At 42.7% G+C, this 26,741-nt stretch overlaps 1 protein-coding gene across 2 annotated transcripts in view; it reads left to right on the top strand.

Annotated features, from left to right (window-relative positions):
* The window catches only part of OtopLa (Otopetrin-like a), a 415,689-nt gene that overhangs the window by 121,020 nt on the left and 267,928 nt on the right, over nt 1-26,741 (top strand). For both annotated transcript variants that reach the window (XM_068229841.1, XM_067156226.2), the window contains exons 2-3: nt 11,918-12,073; nt 23,899-24,002. In XM_068229841.1, the coding sequence (XP_068085942.1) occupies nt 11,933-12,073; nt 23,899-24,002 (245 nt within the window). In that variant the 5' untranslated portion in view covers nt 11,918-11,932. The remainder of the gene's footprint in view (nt 1-11,917; nt 12,074-23,898; nt 24,003-26,741) is intronic.

Genomic DNA, 26,741 nt, shown 5'->3' on the forward strand with positions numbered 1-26,741 from the left:
CCTTGAAAACGACACAGTTCAGAAACTTCAAAATTTCCAAGTAGTGACATCTTCTGAGAACTTGAAAATTAACCCATTAGATAAAGTTCAGACTTCCTCCGGTAGGGGAGTTTCAACTGGCGCAAGGTTTGAATTAGCGACGTGGAGGTGTACCACCCGGTACAATAATAATAATAATAATAATAATAATAATAATAATAATAATAATATTGTCCTCCTCAGTGGTCTAGAGGTTAGAGTGATTAGCTGCCACCTCCGGAGACCCGGGTTCGATTCCCGACTCTGCCACGAAATTTGAAGAGTGGGACGAGGGTTGGAACGGGGTCCACTCAGTTCGATTCCCACCTCAGCCATCCTGGAAGTGGTTTTCCGTGGTTTCCCACTTCTCCATGCAAATGCCTGCTATGCTGAACAGGGACATTGTGGGGGGAGATGGGAAGATCGGAAGGGATAGGAAACGATGAGGGAAGGAAGTAGCCGTGGACTTATGTTACATACCATTCCGGCATTTGCCTGGAGCAGAAGTGGGAAAACCACGGAAAACCACTTCAAGGATGGCAGTGAGGTAGGAATCGAGCCCTCCCTCTATTCAGTTGACCTCTCGAGGCTGAGTGGACCCCGTTCCAGCCCACGTTGCACTTTTTAAATTTCGTGTCAGACCCGGGTATCGAACCCGGTCCCCTAATAATAATAATAATAATAATAATAATAATAATAATAATAATAATAATAATAATAATAATAATAATAATAATAATAATAATAATAATAATGGTATGTCTCCAGCTGCCGGGTCATCATGCGTTCTGTCTACAGGCAGGTTTACGCTCAGCAGCTCTCTATGATCTCCTGTCTTCTGTCATCCTCTTCACATCCTTAAACGTTCCTCCTTCTTTGATGTCATCTATCATCTTGTACCTTCTCCTTCCAGTGCTTCCGTTAACGAACACTACTGTCTCAATACAATACGTGTCTTCCTTTCTCTTTCCAATACTTTATAATTTCTCACACTCTCCATCCAGCTTATTCTGTCCTCCACATCCACATCTCAAGGGCTTCTAGCTTTTATTCATCTTCTCTTCTCAGTGTCCACGTCTGTGCCACACTACAAACAAAGCACTTACCAAGTCTTTTTTTCTCACCCCCTGTGGGTGGGGGACGCAGATGAATTCACCCGCGGTATCCCCTGAGTGTCGTAAGAGGCGACTAAAAGGGGCGACCAAGGGATGATCAAATTAGAACCATGAAACTATTTCTGATTAGTGCCACCACGCTGGAAACACCATGGGTGGCTTTTACTTGCGCGTAGTACCACTATGTTGGGTACCAAATAGGTTTGTGATAGCAAACGAGAACGCGACGGCTTTTACAGTACCTGTGATTAGTAGCACTATATGAGCGACACCATGGGATGACGGAACCCATGGTTGTGGCTTGCCTATGATTAGTACCCACTATGTGAGGAACACCACGGGATAGTACGAGTCCGTGTGGTTAGTACCCTTATGTGATGAACACCATAGGTTTGCGTTGCCTGTAAATAGCGCCGCAATGTGCGAAACAGCATAGGTCTGTAATACACGTGAGTATTTCATTACCTGTGAGTAGTACCATAATGTGTGGAATACCTCGAATCTACGCTAATTTTGATTAGTACAGCAACATGAAAAATGCCATGGTTCTACTTTCCTAGCGATAAGTACCATTGTGAGGGGCCGATGACTTGGGATTTTGGAACCCTTTTGACTACAAGTACCGTCCATTCAGTATTGTGCTATAGAAGCAGTCACTTGGTCAGTAATACTATTGTTCTATGCCAGCTTCTCTGCATGAGAGGCACTGTGGGTCGGTTCCACTGATCGTTTTAAATTCATACCCATCTATCCATTCATTCTTCGTCCTCACGTTTTGAACTGTGGTCAGTAGATGGTTTTGGGTTTTTGATTTGTCATTTCTTTTCGTGTCATTTCGTACCATTAGGGGCCGATGACCTAGATGTTGGGCCCCTTTAAACAACAAGCATCATTATCATCAAGACTTTTTCTCAAGCCGTGCTGAGTGGCTCAGGCGGTTGAGGCGCTGCTCTTCTGATATTTAAAGGTGCCAGCCTCGTGTCGCTACATTTACTGCCACGTAAAGGAATTCCTGCGGGACTAATTTCCGGCACCTTGGGGTCTTCGCAAATGGTAAAAATTAGTAAGTCAGAAGTAAAGCAAGTTATTATTATTATTTTTTTTTCTAACCTACATTAGGGGTTGCCTGGCTGAGTTGTTAGGGGTTTGCTTGTTTCCCCTGGAAGGACGTGGGTTCTATTCCCCTTCGGAAATGTTTAAGTAAGAAACTAAATTTCTAATTCCGGTGGTTCGCATGGCCCTGAGGTTCACTCAGCCTACATAAAATATGAATACCAGGTTAATTCCTGGTAACAAAGGCGGCCGGACGTTGAGCTAACCACTCTACTCCACAAAGTGCCGAGGTTTTTAAAACAATGCTATTTGTTCGGGGCGTCGACCTGGAAAGATCTTTTGCCCCTACTTGCATCACATGTTAGGAACCTGCGTGTATTTGGAAACTGCGGAAGTGTAAACTGTTGATTGTGAGGAAAGGAACGTTAAGGACGACACAAACACCCAGTCCCCAGGCCAGAGATATTAATCATTACAAACCCCTGATCCGGCTGGGAATCGAACCCGGGGGCCGCCGAGTGACAGGTGGACGCGTTGCCCCCTACACCGCGAGGTCGGACATGTGGCAAGGTTAGGGATAATGGATGTCTCCAAGGACCTTCATGTCCTGTTCGGAGAATACATTGCCTGATTACGATAGCTCACTCCACGTTAAGAAAACAGTTCAGCTCTTACAAGGAGTGAACACACCCCCTCGGAGACACCCATAATTGCTCATGATGAAGGAATATTATATTGTACTTGATATTGTATTATTAAAGATAGAAAATGGACGGGGCATGTTTTTGCCCGTGAGTTATTCAAATGACTACTGAAGATTTTATATTTCGTAAATAAATTCGCAGGGAGGAAGTACAGTGGCGGTAACAGCCATCGCTTCGTTGCCTTACTTCATGCTCTTTATGTGTTGCTCTGGTACATGTAGCGCGTTATACGCTGTGAGTAGCCGGCAGTTTATCACTGTTGAAGAGAAGTCATCTATTTATGTGTTCTTATACTGTTCAGGAGTTGTTACTGAAGATTTTGATGTTGTGGTGTGCAGCGATACATCACGACAGGACTTGTACTGATACAGAAATTCGCTTTGATTTTTATCTGTGCTTGGTTTTGTTATTTAGCTTTTGTTTCTTAAGCGCATTTCCCCCCCCCCCCCCGCATATTTTTACCACATTTTCACAAACACATGTAATTGTTACCATACTTTCCGTGGGGCGACATGACGCCACAGTAGTACCCAGCGTTGCCTGCGGAAATTTATTAAATGCAGTTTCTCTCAGTTAGCCTTGAACTTGAATACTGAGGTTTCGTATGCACAGCAGTTTACCGCTGTTGCTGTAAAAGTATAAATAATTCCCCCCCCCCTCCTTTTCAACCCCTGTACTTTTAAAAAAATAATGTAGCTTAGTTTCTTCCTACTTTTATTTGTTCTGAATTTCACGAATATATATACCACGTTCTTCCAGTGATGCTGTTCAGCAGAGTCGTTCGATATGGCAACCCTGTTGTCATTAGAGCAATAATCTTTTCTTAACATGGAATGATCTATAAAAGGGCCCCTGTGACTCTCAACTCGGGACCATGAGTTGGCAACACCGCGGTCTGGCATTGTTCTAACTTCTGTCTGACTCCTCACTTTCATCTTTCCTATCCGACCTCCCTTGGTCAACTCTTGTTCTTTTCCGACTCTACGGTATTAGGTTTCCAACACCTTGGAGTCCTTTGTTTTGACGCCCTTGTCTTTCTTTGGCCGATACTTTCATTTTTCGAAGTGTCCGATCCTTTTCATGTTTTCCCTCTGATTAGTATTATATAGAGGATGGTTGTCCAGTTATACTTCCTCTTCAAACAATAATCACCACCACCACCCCAAGCTCCTTAATGCGTGTTATAGTGGGCGCTGGGTAGGGAGATGTGGATCAATTGCTTGGCCTCCATATTTCCCTGACTTCAACCCGTGGACTTTAACCTTTGGGCACAGGTAAAGTCTGTTGTGTATTCCAACTGCTGTTGATTATGAACCAACTGAAAATTCGGATAACTGTTGTATCATTACGTGTGAGTGAGTAAGAGGAGCAGACATGTTTAGTGATCAGTTGAATGCAACACAAAATAGTGCTCACGATAAAAACAGCGCGTCTTCATTGTGGAGTGTTACGCGAAGCATGATTCGTGGAAAACCTGTGCGGAACTGTTCGCGCAAGAGTTTAAGACTGGAAGTGTTTTGGCAAAGTCTCCAGCAACGTCTACAATGCACAACTTAATGGTAAAATGGCACCAAATGGCCTCTGTACCAAAATTAAAACAGTAACTATCAGAAAAGAGTTTGAACGCCAGAAACATTGCTCGATTAAAAGAAAGCCTGGAACGAATTCCAATGAAATTTAAACTCCGTTTATCTGTGCAAGTGGGAATAAAGGGATCGTCGTGTCGAAGCGTTATCAAAAAGGACCTGCAGCTGTATTCTTAGAAATGTATTGTTGTGTATGCGTTAAAGCGAACAGACGCAGTGTTGCCAGGTCTATAAATAAAAAATCGGTAGATTGTACGTATTTTTTTTAGTTTTGATGAATATTTCAGTCGTTTCTCGAGCACTGAAATTTTATAATAGAACTAAATTAAAAAATGCAATAGTCATGTGAAGTTTTTATGAGAAAAGTATACAATTTCACTGACCCTTACTCTCTGGCCACGGCCGTAGCCGTGTTGAAACACCGGATCCCGTGAGATCCCTGAAGTTAAGCAACATTTGGCGTGGTCAGGAGTTGGATGGGTTGCCACGCGCTGTTGGTTGGGGGGTAAGGGAATGAAGGAGCGGAAAGGAACTGGCCACCCTACGGCACATAAACTCCGGCTCAGGAACACCTCTACGGAGGTTCGGACCTGTCTTCGGGCAGAATAACACTTACCTACTCTCTGGCCAATCTATGCTTCTCCTTCTTCTTCTTTCTCCCCTCTATTCTTGTAGACGTCGTTATTCATCAGGCGTAGTCTATTTCTGTTTTTTTTTTTCATTCCGTTCGTAGCAGAAAAAAATTCTTTTAACACTCGCAAATGAATGGGGCAAACACAAGAGTGACAGGATCAGTCTCCCTGTTTTACTTTACATACTGCATTCCAGAATTGTATTGGATCTGTACTGTCACCTCTGAGTTTCTTAATATCCACCACTCAGTGCCAAGTTCGTGAATATAATTTGTAACACGCAGCTAGAAATGGTCTGATCAACTGACTGGACTCTAGTGTTGCCAACACAATTTTCATTGAATAAGCTACATCATCCAATATAAGCTAGAAAAAGCTAAATCAGAACTAGAAAAAGTTAAAAAATAAGCCCAATATTTATAGCACCGGTGATCGCGTAGACCAGGGCCTCTCAGAGTGCATGCACTGTCCACGGTGCAAAAGACGACTTCGCTTGGTTGCCCAGAGTGCAGACCCCCCACTCCTCGATTTGGAGCAATAGCCCTGTCTCTCTCTTTCCCCACGCCTGTCTCCCTCTTCCTCACTTGCTCCGTAGCGCTCCACATCCGAGCCGAGTTGAGACGAGCTTAGCCGAGCTGCCCGGAGACGAAGCGTTGGTCCGAGCCGAGCCGACGGGGACCGATGCATTGTGCACAGAGACTCTGCGCCCCAGTTTTGCACACGTGAGATTTTGGGCGTTTGAGAGGCCCTGGCGTAGAGAACGAAATTGTCCTTTGTTCTGTTCAATTAGCAAAGTACTATAACCGCGAACCATGGATATTTAATTAGGGTATACTGAGCTAGTACTGACAAGTGGAGGTGGTGGTGATTATTGTCTTAAGAGGAAGTACAACTGGGCAACCATACTTTATAAAACATTAATTAGAGAGAAAAGTGGAAAGGGGTCTGACATTTTGAAAAAATGAGGATGTCGGCCAAAGAAAGACAAGGACCATGAAGGGCTTGAAAGTGAAAGACTTCCTAGGCCTCGTGACCTAATACCGTCGCGATCGGAAAAGACCAAGAGTTGATTAAGGGAGGTCGTATAGGATAGATGAAAGTGAGGAGCCTGGCACAAATAACGAAAAGTTTTGTGAGATAATCGGACGATAGTAAAACTGAAGTATGGGAAGGAATGTAATAATATTTCATCATAAAGGCACATTCCATGCTCCCGCTGGACCAGTGGTGAGTCTCCTACCATGATAGCTATACCAGGAGGGAGAGAGAGAGAGAGAGAAAGAGAGAGAGAGAGAGAGAGAGAGAGAGAGCGAGCGAGCGCGTGTTTGTTCATACTGGGGGAACCATAACGTTACAGCACATGAGGCACTTAGAAGGAAATAAGCTAGATTTAGCGAGAGAAAAGCTAAATTGGCAACACCGCTGGACTCCCTCACTTAACATCCTGGTCTGATTATATGCGGGTCGGGGATTTCCCTTCGAATGATGCAGTGAAGCGTGAATTTTGAGTTCAATAACAGGGGAAGTACCTAAAGAGCGATGTTATTGATAAAACGTCACACAGTGAGACAAGGGAAGAGTTTTTCCGCAGAAATATATTATGTACTATTTATGATTATTATTCATTTTTCTTAAATTTGGGTAGGAAGAAATTTCGGGAGAATTTTTGTTTTTTGGGTTTCCTGGCGTGTTGCAACAAAATCGGGAGATCTGAAATTTCGGGAGACCTGGCAACACTGTCCAGACGAACCTTTGCGTGTTGAGTTCTGCCTGTGGATTCTGAGTGAAGTGGACTCGGGACTTTTGGATCCTCAGTTCTTCATTTCAGTTCATTATTTTCTGTAATAATGGCGTATGGCCTCCGGAGAGGCCTGGTGCAGGTCTTTTCCTAGTAGACGGCCTATTAGGCGACCTGCATGTCTGTGAAGATGAGGGCCCTACCTAGGATGATTTCTAATGTTGAATACGCCACACACACCCAGCCCCCGAGCCATTGGAATTAACCAATTAAGGTTAAAATCCCCGACCCGGCCGGGAATCGAACCCTGGACTCTCTGAACCTCAGGCCAGTACGCTGACCATTCAGCCAACGAGTCGGACATTATTTTCTGTGATATTCATTAACAAGGTCAGTTCTATTGTAAATATTTTTCGAGCCAGTCTTATTTGCCTGCGCTGTATATGGCCTGTAATCATCTGGTTCTCGAGATATCCATCCATTTACACTTTCACAGACTTGTTTTCTTTCTAACGTTAGTGTAGATTATTACCACGAGAAATGTTTTTTCTCTCGCGATGTGATGAGTGTGTAAAGCTGGTTGCAGGGAGAGATTTATGAGAACCTCAGTTTGCTGGTCCCCTCATGGCGTAGGGAGCAGTTCTTCACAGTCAATCTCCCCCACATACAGACAGCATCGGCGTGTTTTCAACTCGATCACATCAGGGAAGTGTTATTGTTCCCTGGCGCCACCTGCCGCTATCGCGAGGAAACAGGTCTAGCTAGGCAACTTGCAGCGCTCACGGATCACATTGTTCTGTACTGAAGGAATGCGTCCGTTTAGGGCAAACATTCCCAAGCGTTTTCAAGTCTCAATAAATGTGCTAGACTTGTCAAGTACTTTCTTATCGGCAAAACCTAGCTGACAGGGAAGCCAAGGGAACGGGAAACATCATCTTTGTTCTAAATGTTTTCATTTATATAGAGATAAGTTGCAGTGTGCGTGAAGTATTTCATTAGGGTCATTACACATCACAGAACGTATGAGAGAGAGAGAGAGAGAGAGAGAGAGAGAGAGAAAATTTGACTAAATAATAGTTTACTCCCTGCCGTGTAAGCTTCTACACTCTTTCTTAATACTTAAGGTAGTGATTTATAGTTATTTTCTGTAGGGTTCAGATCAATGTCGCTAAGAAGACAGCTTAGGGACCCTACTCGCCGATACGACGTCGTAGGCCGCGTGAAATGCAATGCATAGCGCAAGGCGTGCTTGCTGTTCACACCGAAAACTCTACGCCGTGCTCTCAGCTTAGATTGGCGCGAGGCGTTTTAGGGTTGTCACAAACTAATGCCGTTATCCAAGTACACTAGAAACAGTTTACTGATGGATAACAGTTACCTAAAATTGAAAATTAGGAGAAAGAATCGAAAGTGGGTTCATGAATTTAATGAAGAACGAATTAGTTTCAGAGAATTCCATCGTTTGCACAGAGATGCAAGATTTTATCGCGATACATTTTATGATTACTTAAGAATGACAAAGAATACCTTTGACCTTCCAAACCCTGCAACTGAAATGTGGCGTCAAGTGGCAGAGAAGTATTGGGAGAAATTCAATTTTCCGAATTATCTAGGAGCACCGTGTAGCAAACACGTGGAAATTAAATTTCCGGCTAAATCACGCTCTTTATATAATAATTATAAATAGTATTTTGCAATATTGTTACAATTAGCATACACAATTAATCATCGTAACAAAAGTGGAGTGAATGTGTGACAAATATAATTAATAAACAGAAATATTTACTTCCAAGCCCACTACTAGCCTGCACAGTGATATTATTCATGTTACCACTCTCCATTGGCAAAATTATAAACCGATATGACAGAGTCTGGGAGATCCTATGCACTTTGTCACAAAGTGTCCGGCTACATGGCTAAATGGTTACCGTACTAGCCTTTGGTCACAGGAGTCCCTGGTTCGATTCCCAGCAGAGTCGGGAATTGTAATCATAATTAGTAAATTTCATTGGCACGGGGGCTGGGTGTATGTGTGTATTTATAATCATTTCATCCTCATCATGATGCAGGTCATCTACGGGAGTCATTTCAAAAGACCTGCACCTGGCAAGCCGAACTTCTCCTCGGACACTTCCGACACTAAAATCCATACGCAATTTCATCCTGTCACAATGTTAAGCCCAGTAAAGTGTGACATTAGAAGTAATATTACTGTGTATGTTTACTGTAGGAATGCGATAAAACTGTTGTAGATACTTAAGTCCACTTATTTTGCAAAACAGTTACATTTTTGTAGTTTTTGAGTCTTGGATTCCATATTTCTTCTCCTTGAAACACTGCATGAATGATTTCTTCTCCCATAGATTCAGAACCAGCTAGGTAACGCTAAGCAATTAACCAACACTGCGCGTTGTCTGGCGCTTCGCTTAGCTGTAAGGTAGGCGTTCAGCGCAGCAGAGCGCGGACGGTGTGCACGCGGCCTACTTGCATGTTGGTAGCCGGCCCCGCGTGCCTGCCTCTTACCTGAAGGCCCCGGGTTCGATTCCCGGTCAAGTTAGTGATTTTTTACTTGGATCTGAGGGCTGGTTCGAGGTCCACTCAGCCTACTTGGTTACAATTGAGGAGCTATTTGACGGTGAGATAGCGGCCCCGGTCTAGAAAGTCAGGAATAATGGCCGAGAGGATTCGTCGTGCTGACCACACGACACCTCGTAATCTGCAGGCCTTCGGGCTGAGCAGTGGTGGTGGTGATGATTATTGTTTTAAGAGGAAGTACAACTAGGCAACCATCCTCTGTATACACACTAATCAGAGGGAAAATGGAAGGGGTCCGACTCTTCGCAAAATGAAGACAAGGGCCACGAAGGGCGTGAAAATGAAAGACTCTAGAACTCGAGTGCTCTAATACCGTCGGGGTCGAAAAATAACAACAGTTGACCAAGGGAGGTCGGATAGAATAGATGAAAGTGAGGAGCCTGGCAAAGTAAGTGGAAGCAATGCCAGGACTCGGCTAAGGACCCCGTGTTGCCAACCCACGCTCCAAAGTTCAGAGCCCCTAGAGCCGCTGAGCAGCGGTCGCTTGGTAGGCTATGGCCCTTCGGGGCTGTTGCGCCATAGGTGGGGTTGCATGTTTGCATTACAGTATATAGTCTTTTTTTTTTTGTGTCGAGACTTGCGAAATTTTTGCATTGCCACTGCCGTATTGTGAAAATCACTAGTGTTACATTTTCGGGTATAGGATTATGAATCTGTTTGGGTAATACTAATACCAGGTGAGTAGAATTGTGGCATGTTCTAATAATGCATTTAATAAACGTAGCTGGTGTGAAATGACAAGTGCAGCATTTTATTAATACGGTCTTATTTCGTCCAATTTGCATGTATAGAATTCAATTCGAATGTAGGCTATAAAAAGCACTAAAAATCTGCAAGAACTCCTCCGAAAAGGAGAGCAACATTACCTCATTTATAAGGATCAATTCAGTTGAAATGGAAGGAAATTTCTTAATCAACCTGACCTAACCTACCCTTGTCTTGTGACGTCTTTGTACGGGTATCAGACTTAGCCTTTGTGTATTCTTATAGATTTACGTCATAAATTTACAAGTGATATATTTGCTTGTGTGTATTATTACAGCGTGGTTTCACGTAACTCCAAGTAATAGCAAATTTCAAGAAGGGAGCTGAATTATTTACACAAGGAAAACACCGAAGAATACCATTATTGCAATGCGTATATCAAAATAAAGGCAGAAATATTTTAAAAAAATGTTTCATGTAGTCCTACTTTTTTTGTTTTCATTGAACTTTTAATTTTGAATAGAAATGATCGTTTTTCTAATTTTAAGTCCATATTTCAATAAAAATAAATATACGCATGCACATACACTGAGCGTCCACAAGTCATGGGAAGGCATTGAATGTGATGTTAATAAGGAGCTCTCACAAACGGCAGCAGTACGGCGAGTCATCGTTCTGGAGGGATGCAGACCCGCAATCATCGTTCTGGAGGGATGCAGACCCGCGATCATCGTTCTGGAGGGATGCAGACCCGCGATCATCGTTCTGGAGGGATGCAGACCCGCGCATCTTGCACTGCTACCCACTGGTCTTGTTACTGTAGTTTGTGCGGGGTTCATTGAGCATACACCAGCATCGACAGCATATCACAAATGCTCGATTGGATTAAGATCGGGAGATCTGGAGGGCCAATCCATGGTCGTAACTTCACTGGAGTGCTCCTCCAACCAGAGAGCCGGTGACATAGCGCATTGTCCTGTTGAAACATGACATCTCCATCAAGGTACTCGAGGGCCACAAAGAGATGCAGATGGCCTGAAAGAATGTCCACGGAACATGCACCTGTCAGCGCTACTGTAGCCGGACAATGGGGCCTGATTGGCAGCATGAGAACGCCCCCAGACCAGAACTGAGCCACATCCCGCCTGGACACAACCTTGTTGCCACAGCTTCATGGGGCATACGCCACACTCTCACGCGCCCATTAGCTCGATACAACTAGAACCTGAATTCATCGGAGCATACCACAGGCCGCCATGTTGAGTTCTGTGTCGGGGTGTCAGCGAAGGCTTGTGAAGCCTGTGCGGTGCAGTTGCCTCCTTACAGTCCTGATAGAAATGGGTTCCTGACTCCCAACATTCAACTGGGCGGTGATCTGACTCGCAGTATGTTTCTGCGGAGGCGACGTGATGTCCGTTCGTTAAACACCTGTGGTCTTCCCGTGCGACGATTTACGCGGGTGGTAACATTCTCCCTGCGATATTAAACCTCCACCCTCGACACAGTTGACCTCGGAAACCCGATTTCGCGTGTACTCTCCGCAATGCTATGACCCATGCCCAGTTTCAAAGTCGGTTAACTTGCGGCGTGTTGCCATCTTCACGTCTGTAACAGACAGTTCAGCTACGCCGCAACGCTCAGGCGTCATACGCGGCAGACTTTCTAATGGGACACCCCTTCCCGTGACTTTTGGCCACTCAGTGTATTTGATTAATAATTAGTACACATACATCCGGGCCCTACTCATGAGATAATGTTTGGTGTGTTGCAGGTCGCGGCCGGCGCCATGCAGCGCTGTCCCTACATCCATGAGATGAAGGAGCGGCTGCTCAGCCAGAGCTCGAACCCAGACCAAACGTCGCTCGAAGGAATGGAGAAGGAGGTGTTGGAGGTCCACGGCGACCCCACCGTGGGGACCATCGTCAAGGTGAGTATCTACTGCACACTCCGCAAGAGACGTCATCTTCATCAGTAGTAATGATGTCTGCATTCGGGAGATAGTTCGAACGGGCAGCCCTCAAGATAGTTTTCCGTGGATTCCAATCTTCACATCAAATACTGTGGATGTACCTTTAAGGCCACGGCCGCTTCCTTCCCACTCCTAGCACTTTCCTATCCCATCGTCGCCATGAGACCTATCTGTATCGCTGCAACGTAAAAAAAATATTAAAGTCTTATTTTGTTTAAGAAACGGAAGATCATGTATAGAACAAATTTTTGATCTTAAAAAATATCTTACAAATACAGAAAATCACAGAAACTCTGATTAAGAAAAAAAACCAGCATATGACCGAACTCCATAGCTGCAGTCGCTTAAGTGTGGCTAGTATCCAGTAATCGGGAGATCGTGGGTTCCAGTCCCACTGTCGGCAGCCCTGAAGATGGTTTCCGTGGTTTCCCATTTTCACACCAGGCAAATGCCGGGGCTGTACCTTAAGGCCACAGCCGCTTTCCAATTCCTAGGCCTTTCCTATCCCATCGTCGCCGTAAGATATACCTGTGTCGGTGCGGCGTAAAGCAAATAGCAAAAAAAAAAAAAAGCATATGATTCTTTACATCATTTATACCTGTTGGGTTCTTCAGTCTCTGAAACTAATTTTAATTTTAAAATAGAATGGCGTGTTTCGTTCTTAAAAGAACATCGTCAGGTTCTATCAAATAACACTCAAATATTTGTGTTTATTTCTGTTTAAATACTTATTTTGTACTTGAGATCTGGAACTTAATGAAGTCTTCTTTTCTCCGGACTCAGCGAGAGATCCCGCCTCAAGGGCAGTGTCATGGAGCGTGAAACTTCGGGTCGGGGGATATAACTGGGGAGTAGGACCAGTACTTCGCCCAGGTGGCCTCACCTGCTATGTGGGAGGGATGGAAGATTGGAAGGGATAGACAAGGAAGAGGGAAGGAAGCGGCCGTGGCCTTAAGTTAGGTACCATCCCAGCATTTGCTTGGAGAAGCGGGAAATCACGGGAAAGCACTTCGAAGATGTCTTAAAATGGAATCCAACTCCCTCTACTCAGTTGACCTCCCGAGACTGAGTGGACCCCATTTCAGTCCTCGTAACGCTTTTGAAATTTCGCGGAAGAGCCGGGCAAACACACTTTTATGTCCTGGAAGAATTTGAAATATATACAACCTGTGACAATAAAGTTCGGTGAATAGTCTTGTATTATCAACATAGATGAACGATGCACGACAGTGACCTTACTGTCCTTCGAAATAGTCCCCTCCCATAACTATGCACTGCTGAGATTGGCGATACATGTCTTGGAAACTTTGCAAGAAGGCTTCCTTTGGGATGGTGTTCAAAAGTCTCGTCACGTTTCGTTGGATGTCAGGAATATCGTCAAATCTCTTTCCTTTCAAAGCGAGTTTGAGTCGTGGGAATTGGAAGAAGTCTTGAGGATTGAGATCTGGCGACTATGAGGGATGTTCAAGTTGCACCATCCCCTTTTTTGCCATGGACTGTTTGACGATATTGGCTGTGTGTGTGTGGGCGAGCGTTGTCATGGACAAAAAACCATGAACCTTGTTGTGTGTACTGGGGTCGTATCCTGCGTAGACGTTTCATGAAACGGGTCAAAATTTCAATGTACCGTGCAGCATTCAACGTCGTTCCCTCGGGTAGAAATTCCTTGTGGATAATGCCTTGACTATCGAGAAAGGTGGTGAGCGTATAAGAACACAAGAAATTTGATCAGACATTGACTGACACCATTTCGAAAGTTATGCTTTTAGGTGAAATTTCTGGACCTTTTGATATTAGTATATGGGTGAGACAAGGAGATGGCCTATCTCCATTACTGTTCAATCTTGTGCTAGAGAAAGTAGCCCGAACCTGGGAAAAGGAAACAAAAGGGATTAATATCATATCAAATGTTTGGCCTTTGCAGATGATCTGGTAATTCTATCCAACATTCGGCAAGACACTAATTCAGTCCTTGCAAATACTTCATGCATTTTCATCTAAAACTAGACTCCAAATCTCATAGGCCTATGAGAAAACCCGACACATGGAAGGAACTCCTTGATACCTAAACATCCTCTGGTACTCGGGTAAAATCGTTCAGATAAATCATTTCAAATATTCATGGGAAATTATCCAACCATCTTGAAGCAAACTGAGTTTCTAAAATTACAAAAACCCTATTGAATCACATGGAACAGGTACAACAACATACAAATGTCTCGGAACACTAAATTAATACACGAAAATTAATTCTGAGGCGTTATACGCATCAGAAAGCCTGGCCGTTGGAGGCAGATCAGTAACTTAAGAAATAAGAAAGGAAAATCCTTAGTAAGATTTTTGGCCCAACATGCATAAGAGTGTGGATGAAAAGGAAGTCTCCTGGATTACTCTGTACCAGCATTCTGAAGAAATATCTGGAGAAGACGACTGAAAGTTTATGGCCATATTCGAAGAATTGACAATGAAAGACTTTCTAGAAAGATATTTAATTATGCCTCCGCACTAAAGTCCACTAATAATAGGATCTTAAGTGGTTGTAGCATACAAGTTAGTAGCCTCCGTGGCTCAGGCGACAGCGCGTCAGCCTCTCACCGCTGGGTTCCGTGGTTCAAATCACGTGCACTCCATGTGAGAGTTGCGCTGGACAAAGCGGAGGCGCGACAGGTTTTTCTCCGGGTACTCCGGTTTTTCCAGAAACACACTCCAATATCATTTCGTCTGTCAGTCATTAATTATCGCCCCAGATGAGTGCAACAGGCGTCGGCAGCGGACACAGATCCCATCCTCGCCGCTAGATGGGGCTTCATTCATTCCGTACTTGACCCGGTCGGATGACTGGAAACAGGCTGTGGATTTTCATTTTCCTTTTATTATTATTATTATTATTATTATTATTATTATTATTATTATTATTATTATTATTATTATTATTATTGTCTTCCAAAAACGGCCTCATCCTTTCACTACGGGCTGTCTTCTCTTTTGCGTCCAAGTGTTTTTGAGTTTCAAGTTCCTGGCTGTTGGGTTCTTGGAGGTGAACTTATGTGAATTGATTTTCTGTCTGAATGTGGTCCGTGTAGTTGCCAATGGATGAATATTAATTTCTGCAAGGTCGCTTTGAGTGTCTACCAACCAGCGTAATTTATTTGTCGATTTCCGTTACTGATGAAGATGGTCTTTTTTGGTCAGTCGCGTCTTCAATTCGTCCTACAGTATATGTCAGATTATTATTATTATTTGAGCGTTGTATTTTTCAGGATTTTAATAATAATTTCGTGTGGCTAATTCTAGCCGAGTGCAATCCTTGTAAGGCAGACCCTCCGATGAGGGTAGGCGGCATCTGCCATGTGTAGGTAACTGCGTGTTATTGTGGTGGAGGATAGTGTTATGTGTGAGTTGCAGGGATGTTGGGGACATCACAAACACCCAGCCTCCGAGCCAGTGGAATTAACCAATGAAGGTTAAAATCCCCGACTCGGCCGGGAATCGAACCCGGGACCCTCTGAACCGAAGGCTAGTACGCTGACCATTCAGCCAACGAGTCGGACAGGATTTTAATAATAGTATTGTAATAAGCGGTTAAATGTAAGGAACGTACTTGAGCTTTACGTCGCCTGTAGTAAAGACGATATCTACCTATTTGTCTATCTGAATGTCACATTCCGTTGGCGGGGAGCAGATTCTCCGTCCTTGAGAATGAATCAAGCTCGCATTGACATCGACCTGTACTCACTGCCATCTATAAGTGTGGAGAAAACTTCTTAAATGAGCAGGGAATTACAAAACTGCATCCCATTAGCGACTTTGCAGTTCGGTTCTGGGAACCCATATACACAATTAGTTGAGAAAAATACTCGCTAGTAAAAGACGGAAGACGCTTACAGTGAATCGGAAATTAGACGGGAGATATTTCCTCCCTGATAATAACAAACTTCAATGCTGACTCACCCCGCCAAAGCCCCCTCAAACTGCAATCATGGCCTGCCCCGTTGTCATGACGACACCACTCGATGACGCCAGCCAGCTAGCGCTCTCCAAAGATTCTGTCCTTGATAATACTTTAACCCTCGAAGTGGCGGTCATTTATCCTGTAATGGCAGCGATATTTTACCGGTGTTGCAGGCTCTTAGTATAAATTGTGTTAAAAATCGTTGACTTGTTATACATACATAAACAGCACACCCTTTTATCCTCAAAACTACAAGGAATAAGATGACGATGATACTGAAGCTGTTATTTATCATCCACAAAGTGTAAGACCAAAAATATATTGAATTTGTTTATATTATTTATTTTTGCAAAGGTTTTGCTATATATAAAATGTTTATATTTAGGTAAATTTAAAAAATGACATATACAAAAGAAGCACCAGTTCATAGTAAATAGGTGCGTACCAGTATATAGTTTATAATACTGTTCTTAGCTGGAAAAATTATACAACAATATATACAACAATTGTATGCTACCACTTGTACATTTCACTCAGTCACTTGGGTGGGTCTTTCTCTTTACTCCATGATTGTGAGGCCTCCAGAAGTGCACTAGTTTATAACACCCGTGGTGAATACCACCATTACATCCTCGACACCAGAATGTAGACTTCTTCTCCTTCTTTACTTTCAAGCACACAACACATAGGCGATTGTTATTCTGTGGCAATATTTCGAGAGCATGAGAGGGGTCTCTTGCATGACCTGTTGGCCTCACAACTGGAATTGGGAACTGTTCATTTAGCAATCCCCTAACTATAGTGATCATGAAGTCTCATATCAGTGTTCTTTATGTACAGGACGTATGTGTCAAATAATGTCATATCTAGAAGATTTGAAAAAAAACTGCTTCCGGTACCTTCTCGTGGGTCTGGAACAAGTGGCATGGAAAATGCACTTACCTTTATTATCTACACCTCCGATGAAGTTATTGTACTTATGAATCAGTAGTGGTTTCAACCCCTAATTTCCCTCAGTGTAACATCCCGTTGTGAGACAATAGACTGGTTTCCTTGTTTTCGTCTCTTTATAAGCAACCAGTAGAACGTCACCTTGCCCAAAGTAAACGATTTGCCTGGGTTCAAGTTTTGTACCTAAAACAATCTGAGACAGTCCCTTTGAAGATTTATTCACTGTTCCTGTGAGTAAATGATTCAGTATTGCTGAGATGAGTGCATATCAACACTTCAGATTGATATCAGAAGGAAAACTGGTGACTAAATACAGCTGGCTCAGCTGAGACATTCGTGTGGCCGGCCGCTGAGTATGTAGCAGCTAGCACAAGACACCGGAATTATGACGCTACTTTGGCAACGATTTACACTAGATTAGTGTAAGATGTTTTTATACAAACTATTTCATGATTATGGCCGAACATTTCTCCTTCAATTGGTTCGTAATTAGCACATTTCGATAAATAATAATAAGATTATCGAAATAAAATAAAGAGCATGTCAAAACGCCTGATATCAGGCGTTGCCACTGGGCAAACGCATAAAACGCCTGATATCAGGCGCTTGCCACTTGGAGGGTTAATAGGCTGACTCCTTCCCCACCTATCTGTCAACCTGAACGTGTATTCTTGGAAACAACAACCGTAGACTCAACTGTTGTCACAGACAACTGCCGGCGCTTTTCCAGAACTACAAAGACCATACAGCACGTCATTTCTGGCTGCCCACACTTGGCCAACACTGATTATATGCACCGACATGATCAGGTAGCTAAAAATCATTCACCAGAAACTTTCTGCAAAATGTGGACTTCAGTCATCAACTGCATATTGGAAATACACACCTTCACCCCTTCTCGAAAACTCTTCATACAACACCAGCAGTTTCCCGCTGGCTCCGCCCGCAATGTACAAAGTATGGTGTTGTTCGTTACTATCCTCACGGATGTATTTGCAAAGTTTCGAGTTAATGAAATAAAGCACCTGATCTGCTGTGGTAATAGACTGTAATATTATGTCAACAAAACACTTGAAAATACATCACACAAAGAAATTGAATTAAACAACACTACGCGCCGAACTGTTAAAAAGTCCTTCAAAGATCTTCGTCATGGAGACAAATGTACTCATAACTTTTCTCAGAATCTACCAATTTAAGTAGTTATTACCTCAAAAGAAAGCGCTTGATCGACTGAGTGTTTTTAGACCAAAACGAACTGTGTACCTCAGTTAGAACGAAAGATATGATTGCTTCAATGAGAAAAAAATGTTGAAGAAAGGAGACGCCAAATTGAATGTGCACTCATAACTTTCCCGAGAATCAACCAGTTTGAATAGTTAAGAGCTGAATTGAAAGAGCTTGATCCACTGAGTGTTCTTAGGCCAAAACGAGCTCCGTAACTCAATTAGCACCAAATATATGATTGCTTCAAAGAGACAATAAATGGAAAATATCAATTAATTTGAGGAAGGCGGATGTTAAGTGATTTATAGTACCTGATGACAAATCTGTGCATGAATACCTTTCAGTTAAAAAAAGAATGGAAATCGACCGGATAGAATGGCCGGACTAACTGACTTTAGTTTTCATATTTTTTTAATATATAGATTCTATGGGACCGAGAAGTCGTAACCTATGTCACCCTCAGCAACAATAGCCCAGACATTATTGTAATCGATAAATTAAAAAAGATCCGCATCACTTACAGAAATTGCTTGTCCAAACACCTCCAATCTGCAAACAACAATAGCCACAAAGATATCAAAATGCATGGAACTGGCAATAGAAATGCAACGTCCATGGAAACTAGAATCAGTCATCATAGTTTCAATAGTAATATCATGAACTGGTGTTATTGACAGCTCTCTGGGCGCATTAAACCTGTATCATCTTACATACTGTACGTCGAACTTCAGAAAGCTACCCTCTTTAAGCACCTGAGTTACACCAAACAGCATGAAGTTCCAGGCCGCACTTCCGGTGATACCGAAGGACAGATTCTCAAAACGGGGAGATAAAAAGTTGTTCAATGACATCATCTGTGCACATTTATTGTATATATACAAGATAAAACCTACATATATCATCATCATCATCTGTTTACCCTCCAGGTTCGGTTTTTCCCTCGGACTTAGCGAGGGATCCCACCTCTACCGCCGCAAGGGCAGTGTCCTGGAGCTTCAGACTCTTGGTCGGGGATACAACTGGGGAGTATGACCAGTACCTCGCCCAGGCGGCCTCACCTGTTATGCTGAACAGGGGCCTTGTGGAGGGATGGGAAGATTGGAAGGGATAGGCAAGGAAGAGGGAAGGAAGCGGCCGTGGCCTTAAGATAGGTACCGTCCCGGCATTCGCCTGGTGAAGAAGTGGGAAACCACGGAAAACCACTTCCAGGATGGCTGAGGTGGGAATCGAACCCACCTCTACTCAGTTGACCTCCCGAGGCTGAGTGTACCCCGTTCCAGCCCTCGTACCACTTTTCAAATTTCGTGGCAGAGCCGGGAATCTAACCCGAGCCTCCGGGGTGGCAGCTAATCACGCTAACCACTACACCACAGAGGCGGACTTTAATAAATCTATAACAAGAAAAAAACAAAAATGGTGGAGTAGGCGCCTACGTCATTGCTCTTTTAAGTGGCTCATTTGAGAACTGCTAGTTTCATTATCACAGTCATCGTGTTGACATAAATATGTCCCACGGCTGGAGAACATTTGTGTAACGTAGCGCGACAGAAGTGTAACAACAACAGTGCAGGCTGTGATGTAAGGTAGGGATGGATGTTCAGACAATGTTTAGTTATGTAGAATTTATTGATAGGACCACTAATAGCATAAATATTTGAGAATTACATTTTAGTCCTTCCCCTAAACTACCATTTCACTAAACGAGAATAAAATTATAAAAGTATTTATAGCTTAGATTGTAGTGTCTCATTCCCCGAATTCACGGACTGATTTTCATTAAATTCTCTTCATCAATATGCTCGTGATGCTCTTATATACAAACAGGAGTGACGGAAAATTTACAAATGAATTTTCTTGATACGGGGAACACGACTGATATTTAAATACCGTTCTTTTTGAGTTCTGAGCAATGTGCAGACGAAACTCTTATTTTATATATAAAATATTGCGTATTCTGTCTGTTTAATATTGTGTACCTAGGTTTAGGATTCATTTTATCGAGTTTATAATTCACATTTAATTTTGCGTCATTAACCACTTAAATCCTTGCTCACAAATCCGTACGTAGAGCGGGTACTTCAGCTGGTACTAGTATAAATAAACTATAAAGCTATTTCAATGAGGTTATTAGAAATGGTGTTGTAATATCGTCATTTTATTAGCTGCGTACGCATTTTCTTTTGAGGCATCGCCTGTGCTTGGAAATAACTCGTGAGCAGTAAAAAAGCCGTGATTCTTGGCCTGTCTCACTCGTCGCCTATCACTTCGCCTGCTTGCTGCACACTGTCCCACCCAGCACGCTCGTAAGGATGGTAGCAGCCGTACCAGGCGCTCAGCGCGCTATTGACATCCCAGCCTCTCACCACTGCCCCGGTGCCCCCTTGTCCTCCTACAGTAACACAGCACAAACTCTCATAGGAGACTTCTGAACGAAACGTGCTTGGCGTGACAAAACTTTTATAAAAAAAAATCTTCCCTTTTGGTCATAAATTAAAGGGACTAGAATGTCATACATAGAAAGCAGGACTTATTTCTGAAAATGGTCAAGTGAAATACGAATCATGGTTTTTGCCATTTACGTTATGTATGTTAATATCTAAACTACATTCATAAAGCAGTAATCAACCTTTCTAAGAAGGCAAATTCACAAATACAGTGTGTAATGAAATAGATAATAATATAACTATTTATCATACTACGTAGACTTTCACGGTCACTAAATGGCATAATAATACTTATGCCTGTTGCTCACGGTAAAACTTCTCGTCAAATTTATTGTACAATAATTTAATTTTATAAAATTTCTGTTGCTCACGATCAAATTAAAGTTTTATAAAACCTTTGACAAAACTTTCCATAAAATAGGACATGTTCTATTCCGTAAAATTAATTTTACGAAACGAACCAATCAGCGAAGCTGACATCACGATGATGCTGGCGCTACGTCGTGAGGAGACTGTGAAGCTCGATTGTAAACAAACACTTCTTTCTAAAATGGCAGGATCCGGCTGGACTAAGGAAGCTGTTAGTGTTTTACTGGACGAATACCAGAAATATCCTTGTTTGTACGAAGTTAAAACGCCACTTTACCACAAGAGAAATGCAAGAAGAGGGGCAGAATCCCTATATGAATGCTGGTCTTCTAACCTCAACTAATTTTCGACCAAGGACAGCAATCCTCTACTTTCTTCTCTTTTCTTGATCCAATCCTGAGTCCAGCATTTCCTGCCATTTCTTTTCTTCCTTTTTACCACTGTACAACATATAATTCCAGCTAAAGCATCAAGTTTTGCTTTGTTTGTTGGAGTCATACTTTCAAACACACTGTAAGTTGAACAGCAGATTCTTGGTTTAAAAGTTTATCAATAGATGGCAGCATATACGCATCTAAGTTCAGAAGTGAGTTCATAGATGGCCATCCTGATGCTTCCACGGATTTTATAAAATAATTTTCCCGTGAGCAACACAGCTTGTTTTCACAAAATTTTTATAAAATTAATTGTACAACAAATTTTACGAAACATTTTACCGTGAGCAATAGGCATTAGGCCTAATTTGGGGATATTAGGTTGCGTAACGTTAAGTCTATTGACTCTTTTCGATCTTGCGAATCCAAAACAATTAGTGGATCCACAGAAAACTAAGGCAGTATTCTTTACCCACATCAGCACCTAATATTACATAATCAGAATATTGACTGGGTAACACACCACAAATACTTAGGAATTGAACTCGACAAACGACTAAACTTACAGGAACATACACAACAGATAACCAGGAAAGCAAGAACACAAATGAAAATTCTTTATCCACTAATACACTGCCGCAGCTCACTCAACACCAAAAATGTCCAACTCATATACACCACATTTATCCGACCCATATTAACATACGCCCTCCCAGCTATCGGATTTCAGTCAATAACAAACATACGAAAACTGCAATACATTCAGAATTGGGCACTAAAACTGGCCGTTAAAGACTACAAAACAACAGTCACCACCTCACAGTCCAACTCGTTGACTGAATGGTCAGCGTACTGGCCTTCGGTTCAGAGGGTCCCGGGTTCGATTCCCGGCCGGGTCGGGGATTTCAACCTTCATTGGTTAATTCCAATGGCCCGCGGGCTGGGTGTTTGTGATGTCCCCAACATTCCTGCAACTCACACACCACACATAACACTATCCTCCACCACAATAACACGCAGTTACCTACACGTGGCAGATGCCGCCCACCCCCATTGGAGGGTCTGCCTTACAAGGGTTGCACTCGGCTATAAATAGCCACACGAAATTATTATTACCACCTCACACATCACAAACATCCCATACATACTAGATTTCGCCATAAAACAAGCAAATAATCTCTATAACCAAGCACAAGTACACCCCAACCCACTCATAAATGCATTAGGACGATATGAACCAGACCGCCAAAATAAACGCAACCGCCTACCAAAATGCATCTTTCTTATAAAAGACATTCTACAAAACCCAGACTACTAACTAAATCCATGAAACACTAAAATAACACTCCCTAGCATGACACATTCTAATACAGAAAACAAAATACGTGACCAGAAACAATTACACGAAGGATAAGGACCGTTCTTCCTCCCAACCTAGGTACGCACCCGGAGACGGGGCGGGCAACATATAAAATAGTTTCCACAAAGTTACAGTGTCAAGAACATCCTACACGCGATAAATACTAATAATCTCGTTCCATAACAGCGACAGGGCGCTCTGGCGCTTACACTGACTAATTCACAGTGAAGCAACATTGGGCATGGCTAGTACTCGGATGGGTGACCGCCGAGTCAGCTACCTGTCGTTGAAACTAGCATATCAGGAACTATCACCACAGCCATGGTACGAAGCCACAAGTTGAATCGTCAAAATTAACATTAATAACAGTCTTACACCTCTGAATGCCAACAATGCAACACTGTATTATTATTATTATTATTATTATTATTATTATTATTATTATTATTATTATTATTATCAACCACCACTATATTTCTATTATTTTTAAGTTATTTTTCCGAACAGCCCAGGTGAGGATCGCTAAAGCGAAACCGGTACTGGGATTTTAAGCAAACCACTGCTCAATTTGACCCGCCTCATATGCTGAGATGATGCTTGTTGTCTAAAGAGGTCCAAAATCCAGGTCACCGGCCCCTCAAAATGGTACTAATCACAGGTAATGTAGACTCATGGTGCTCCTCATATACTGATACTACTCATAAGTAACGCAGACCCATGGTGCTCCTCATATACTGATACTACTCATAAGTAACGCAGACCCGTTCTGAATACGGGGGAACCAACGCAACTCAGCGCGGTGCATGCCAGCTCCTCCCGCACGGACGCTACCTCGCTTCGGTGAAATGCACACAATGGTGTTCCTCACTTAATGGTACTAATCATAAGTAATCTAAATGATTCCAGTTACATCATCCCTTGGTTTCCCCTTTCAGTCGCCTCTTACGACAGGCAGGAGATACCGTGGGTGTGTTCTTCGTCTGCGTCCACCACTCACAGGGGGTAGCCGGAAATTATATCACCCACTGGCGACGAGAGGGCTATTTTTACAGTAATAGTTTGATGAGGATCTTGTAAGGTCCACTGAAGTATTTTTCTTGTTGCAGCTCAACCCGGACGGCTACGGTTCACACACCTCACCCGCTCACCACTGTAGTCGTCAACACCTCACGGACGATCTCCAAGTACAGCTGCCGCCAAAGAATGCCAAGTGAGTGAAGAATCTTATTTTTACTTTCTCAGTTCTTCAGAGAAGATTGTGAGACAGGTTTAGGAATGTTGGACTAATTTCTTTATGTTCTAATACAAGACTTGCCTATTTTTCTCAAGCTACTACTGTACTTTGTTTAATGTTTTATTATTCAAATATATATAGCTGGTTTTTTCCAATATTGCCACGGCTCTTGTTATTCATCGAATAATCCGTAACTGGTTTCCGAATATTGTGACGGCTTTTTCTACATATGTTATTCATCGAATAAGCAGTAACTGGTTTCGGGATATTGTGGCGGCTTTTTCTACATATGTTATTCGTCGAATAAGTCTTAAAGAGTTTTGGAATATTGTGATGCCTTTTCCTCCTATTGTTGTTCATCGAATAAGCCGTAACTGGTTTCTGAAAATTGCGACGGCTTTTCTCTACTTCTGTTATTCATCGAATAAATCTAAAGGGTTTCGGAAAACTATGTAGGCTTTTCGCATTCTCACGGTTGTGACTACTTTCAGGTTGATGAAGTGACTGAACTCCGCGATGTCTTACCTGCTCCCTTTTCAGGAAGGGGCTACAAATTTCTACCATGCAGTTGCTATTCACTGTAACAAACTTCGTTATTAAAATGGGCCAGATTTTACTGGCCAGTGCTGAATAATAATAATAATAATAATAATAATAATAATAATAATAATAATAATAATAATAATAATACCGGGCGAGTTGGCCGTGCTCGTAGAGGCGCGCGGCTGTGAGCTTGCATCCGGGAGATAGTAGGTTCGAATCCCACTGTCGGCAGCCCTGAAAATGGTTTTCCGTGGTTTCCCATTTTCACACCAGGCAAATGCTGGGGCTGTACCTTAATTAACCCGGCCACTTCCTTCCAACTCCTAGGCCTATCCTATCCCATCATCGCCATAAGACCTATCTGTGTCGGTGCGACGTAAAGCCCCTAGCAAAATAATAATAATAATAATAATAATAATAATATAATATAATATAATAATAATAAGAAGAAGTAGGTCGAGTCGTATGTTATGGCAACTAATTTTTTCTCGCAAACAGGAGACAGCACGGAAAATCTAAGATATGTCTTTGCAAACGTACGGTATGTACTTGCGTATGATGCCACCAGATCGTGTATGCAAACAACAGTGTGGGTCTAAGCATGCCCCCAAGTTCAGTGTGTGAGTGAAAGCGTCACAAAATGGAAGTCAACAAGCAGGAGCAATGATCGTAGCTTACAACGGTGGGGATGGGAGGTTCTTCCACACCCGCCTTATTCGCCTAATCTGAGCCCATGTGACTATGATCTAACTCCCAAAGTCAAGAAGCCCTTACGTGGACAACTGTTTGCTAACAAAGAGGACATCGTAACAGTATTTCGGAGAGAGGTGTCACACGTTAGCGATACACATGCAGCGAATGGTATTCAGCGCCTGCCCCACCGCTGAAAACGCCCAGTGGACGCCTTGGGTGATTATTTCGAAGGTCTGTAACCAGTGGAGACCTGTCCTTTGTGCGTAGTCTTGTGTATTTGCTGTCTAAACCATAATAAAACAGTGTTTACCACTGGCCTGTGTTCTGTCATTTTCCTACGAGAATCTCCTGAAAGTCAGAATTTGTCTTCAGGCACTATGTATAAGAAGTACAGGCCCTATATTTCCAAATGCATATCTTAGATTTTCCTTGTTGTCTCCTATTCGCGAGAAAAAAATAGTTGCCATGACTTATGACTCGACCCTGGTATTATTATTATTATTATTATTATTATTATTATTATTATTATTATTATTATTATTATTATTATTATTATCTGGCCGGTGTACGTAATTTGCTGACAGTTTCTGTTTTCGGGTCGCATAGTATTTGACGTAATCGTGAAGTATTGTCCGATCCGTCACACGTGTTGATATATTATGAGGACGTGTTTTATAGTTATATGGCTTATGAATATCGCAGCTCACCCTACACTCGGTCTAATCCAGGTATGGTGATGAATAGAGGAAGCTGTGCGCTGGCATCCGACCTACTTCTTATATCGTGGGAAGGAGAGTTCTTTGTCTGTCTCCCGCCTGATGAAGTGTGGCAACCAGCACGTCATAAAAGCTGAAAGGATGGTCTACCTCCGCAGGCTGCTGGGGACTTCGCTAAAGGCATGCCGCATAGTTGAAATCAACCACTGCATACTGATGTTATAAGCAGGGAATATTTGTTTGTTTGTTCGTGGAGGCTAATCGTGGTAACAAGTCAAACCGGTTTCAATTATTATTTTACCATTAGGAAGTTTATATCTTCCAGATAATTAGAGGTTACTAACTAAAGTACCCGTTCTTCCTATGGATTTATGATCAAGGATTATAGTGGTTAACTAGCTGTGTTGACCGGGCACTTTATTGATTGTTTACTTTTAGGTATGTTATTACCAATTAATTATGTGTTAAGCGAATTTTTGTAGATTTCGCTATTGTGACGTTCATTGATACTTCACACTCTTTCCACCCCCGCTCAGAGGGTTGCACAGACACAAATCCATAACCTGGGTTATTTTGGACTTAAACGACATGCGGAGTGTCACTGTTCATCTCATTGACCCCGAAACCTATGGATTCGACAATATTTTCGATTATTTAATTATGCCACCCCCTCCCCACCTCCACCTATAGGGGCCGCTTACCCCCACAGGGAGTTTTTCCAGTCCTGTGTGAAGTAGAATCCCTCCTTGGTCTAGCCTACATT

The sequence above is a fragment of the Anabrus simplex genome, chromosome 12 (genome assembly GCF_040414725.1).
Source record: "Anabrus simplex isolate iqAnaSimp1 chromosome 12, ASM4041472v1, whole genome shotgun sequence".
Lineage (NCBI taxonomy): Eukaryota > Metazoa > Arthropoda > Insecta > Orthoptera > Tettigoniidae > Anabrus > Anabrus simplex.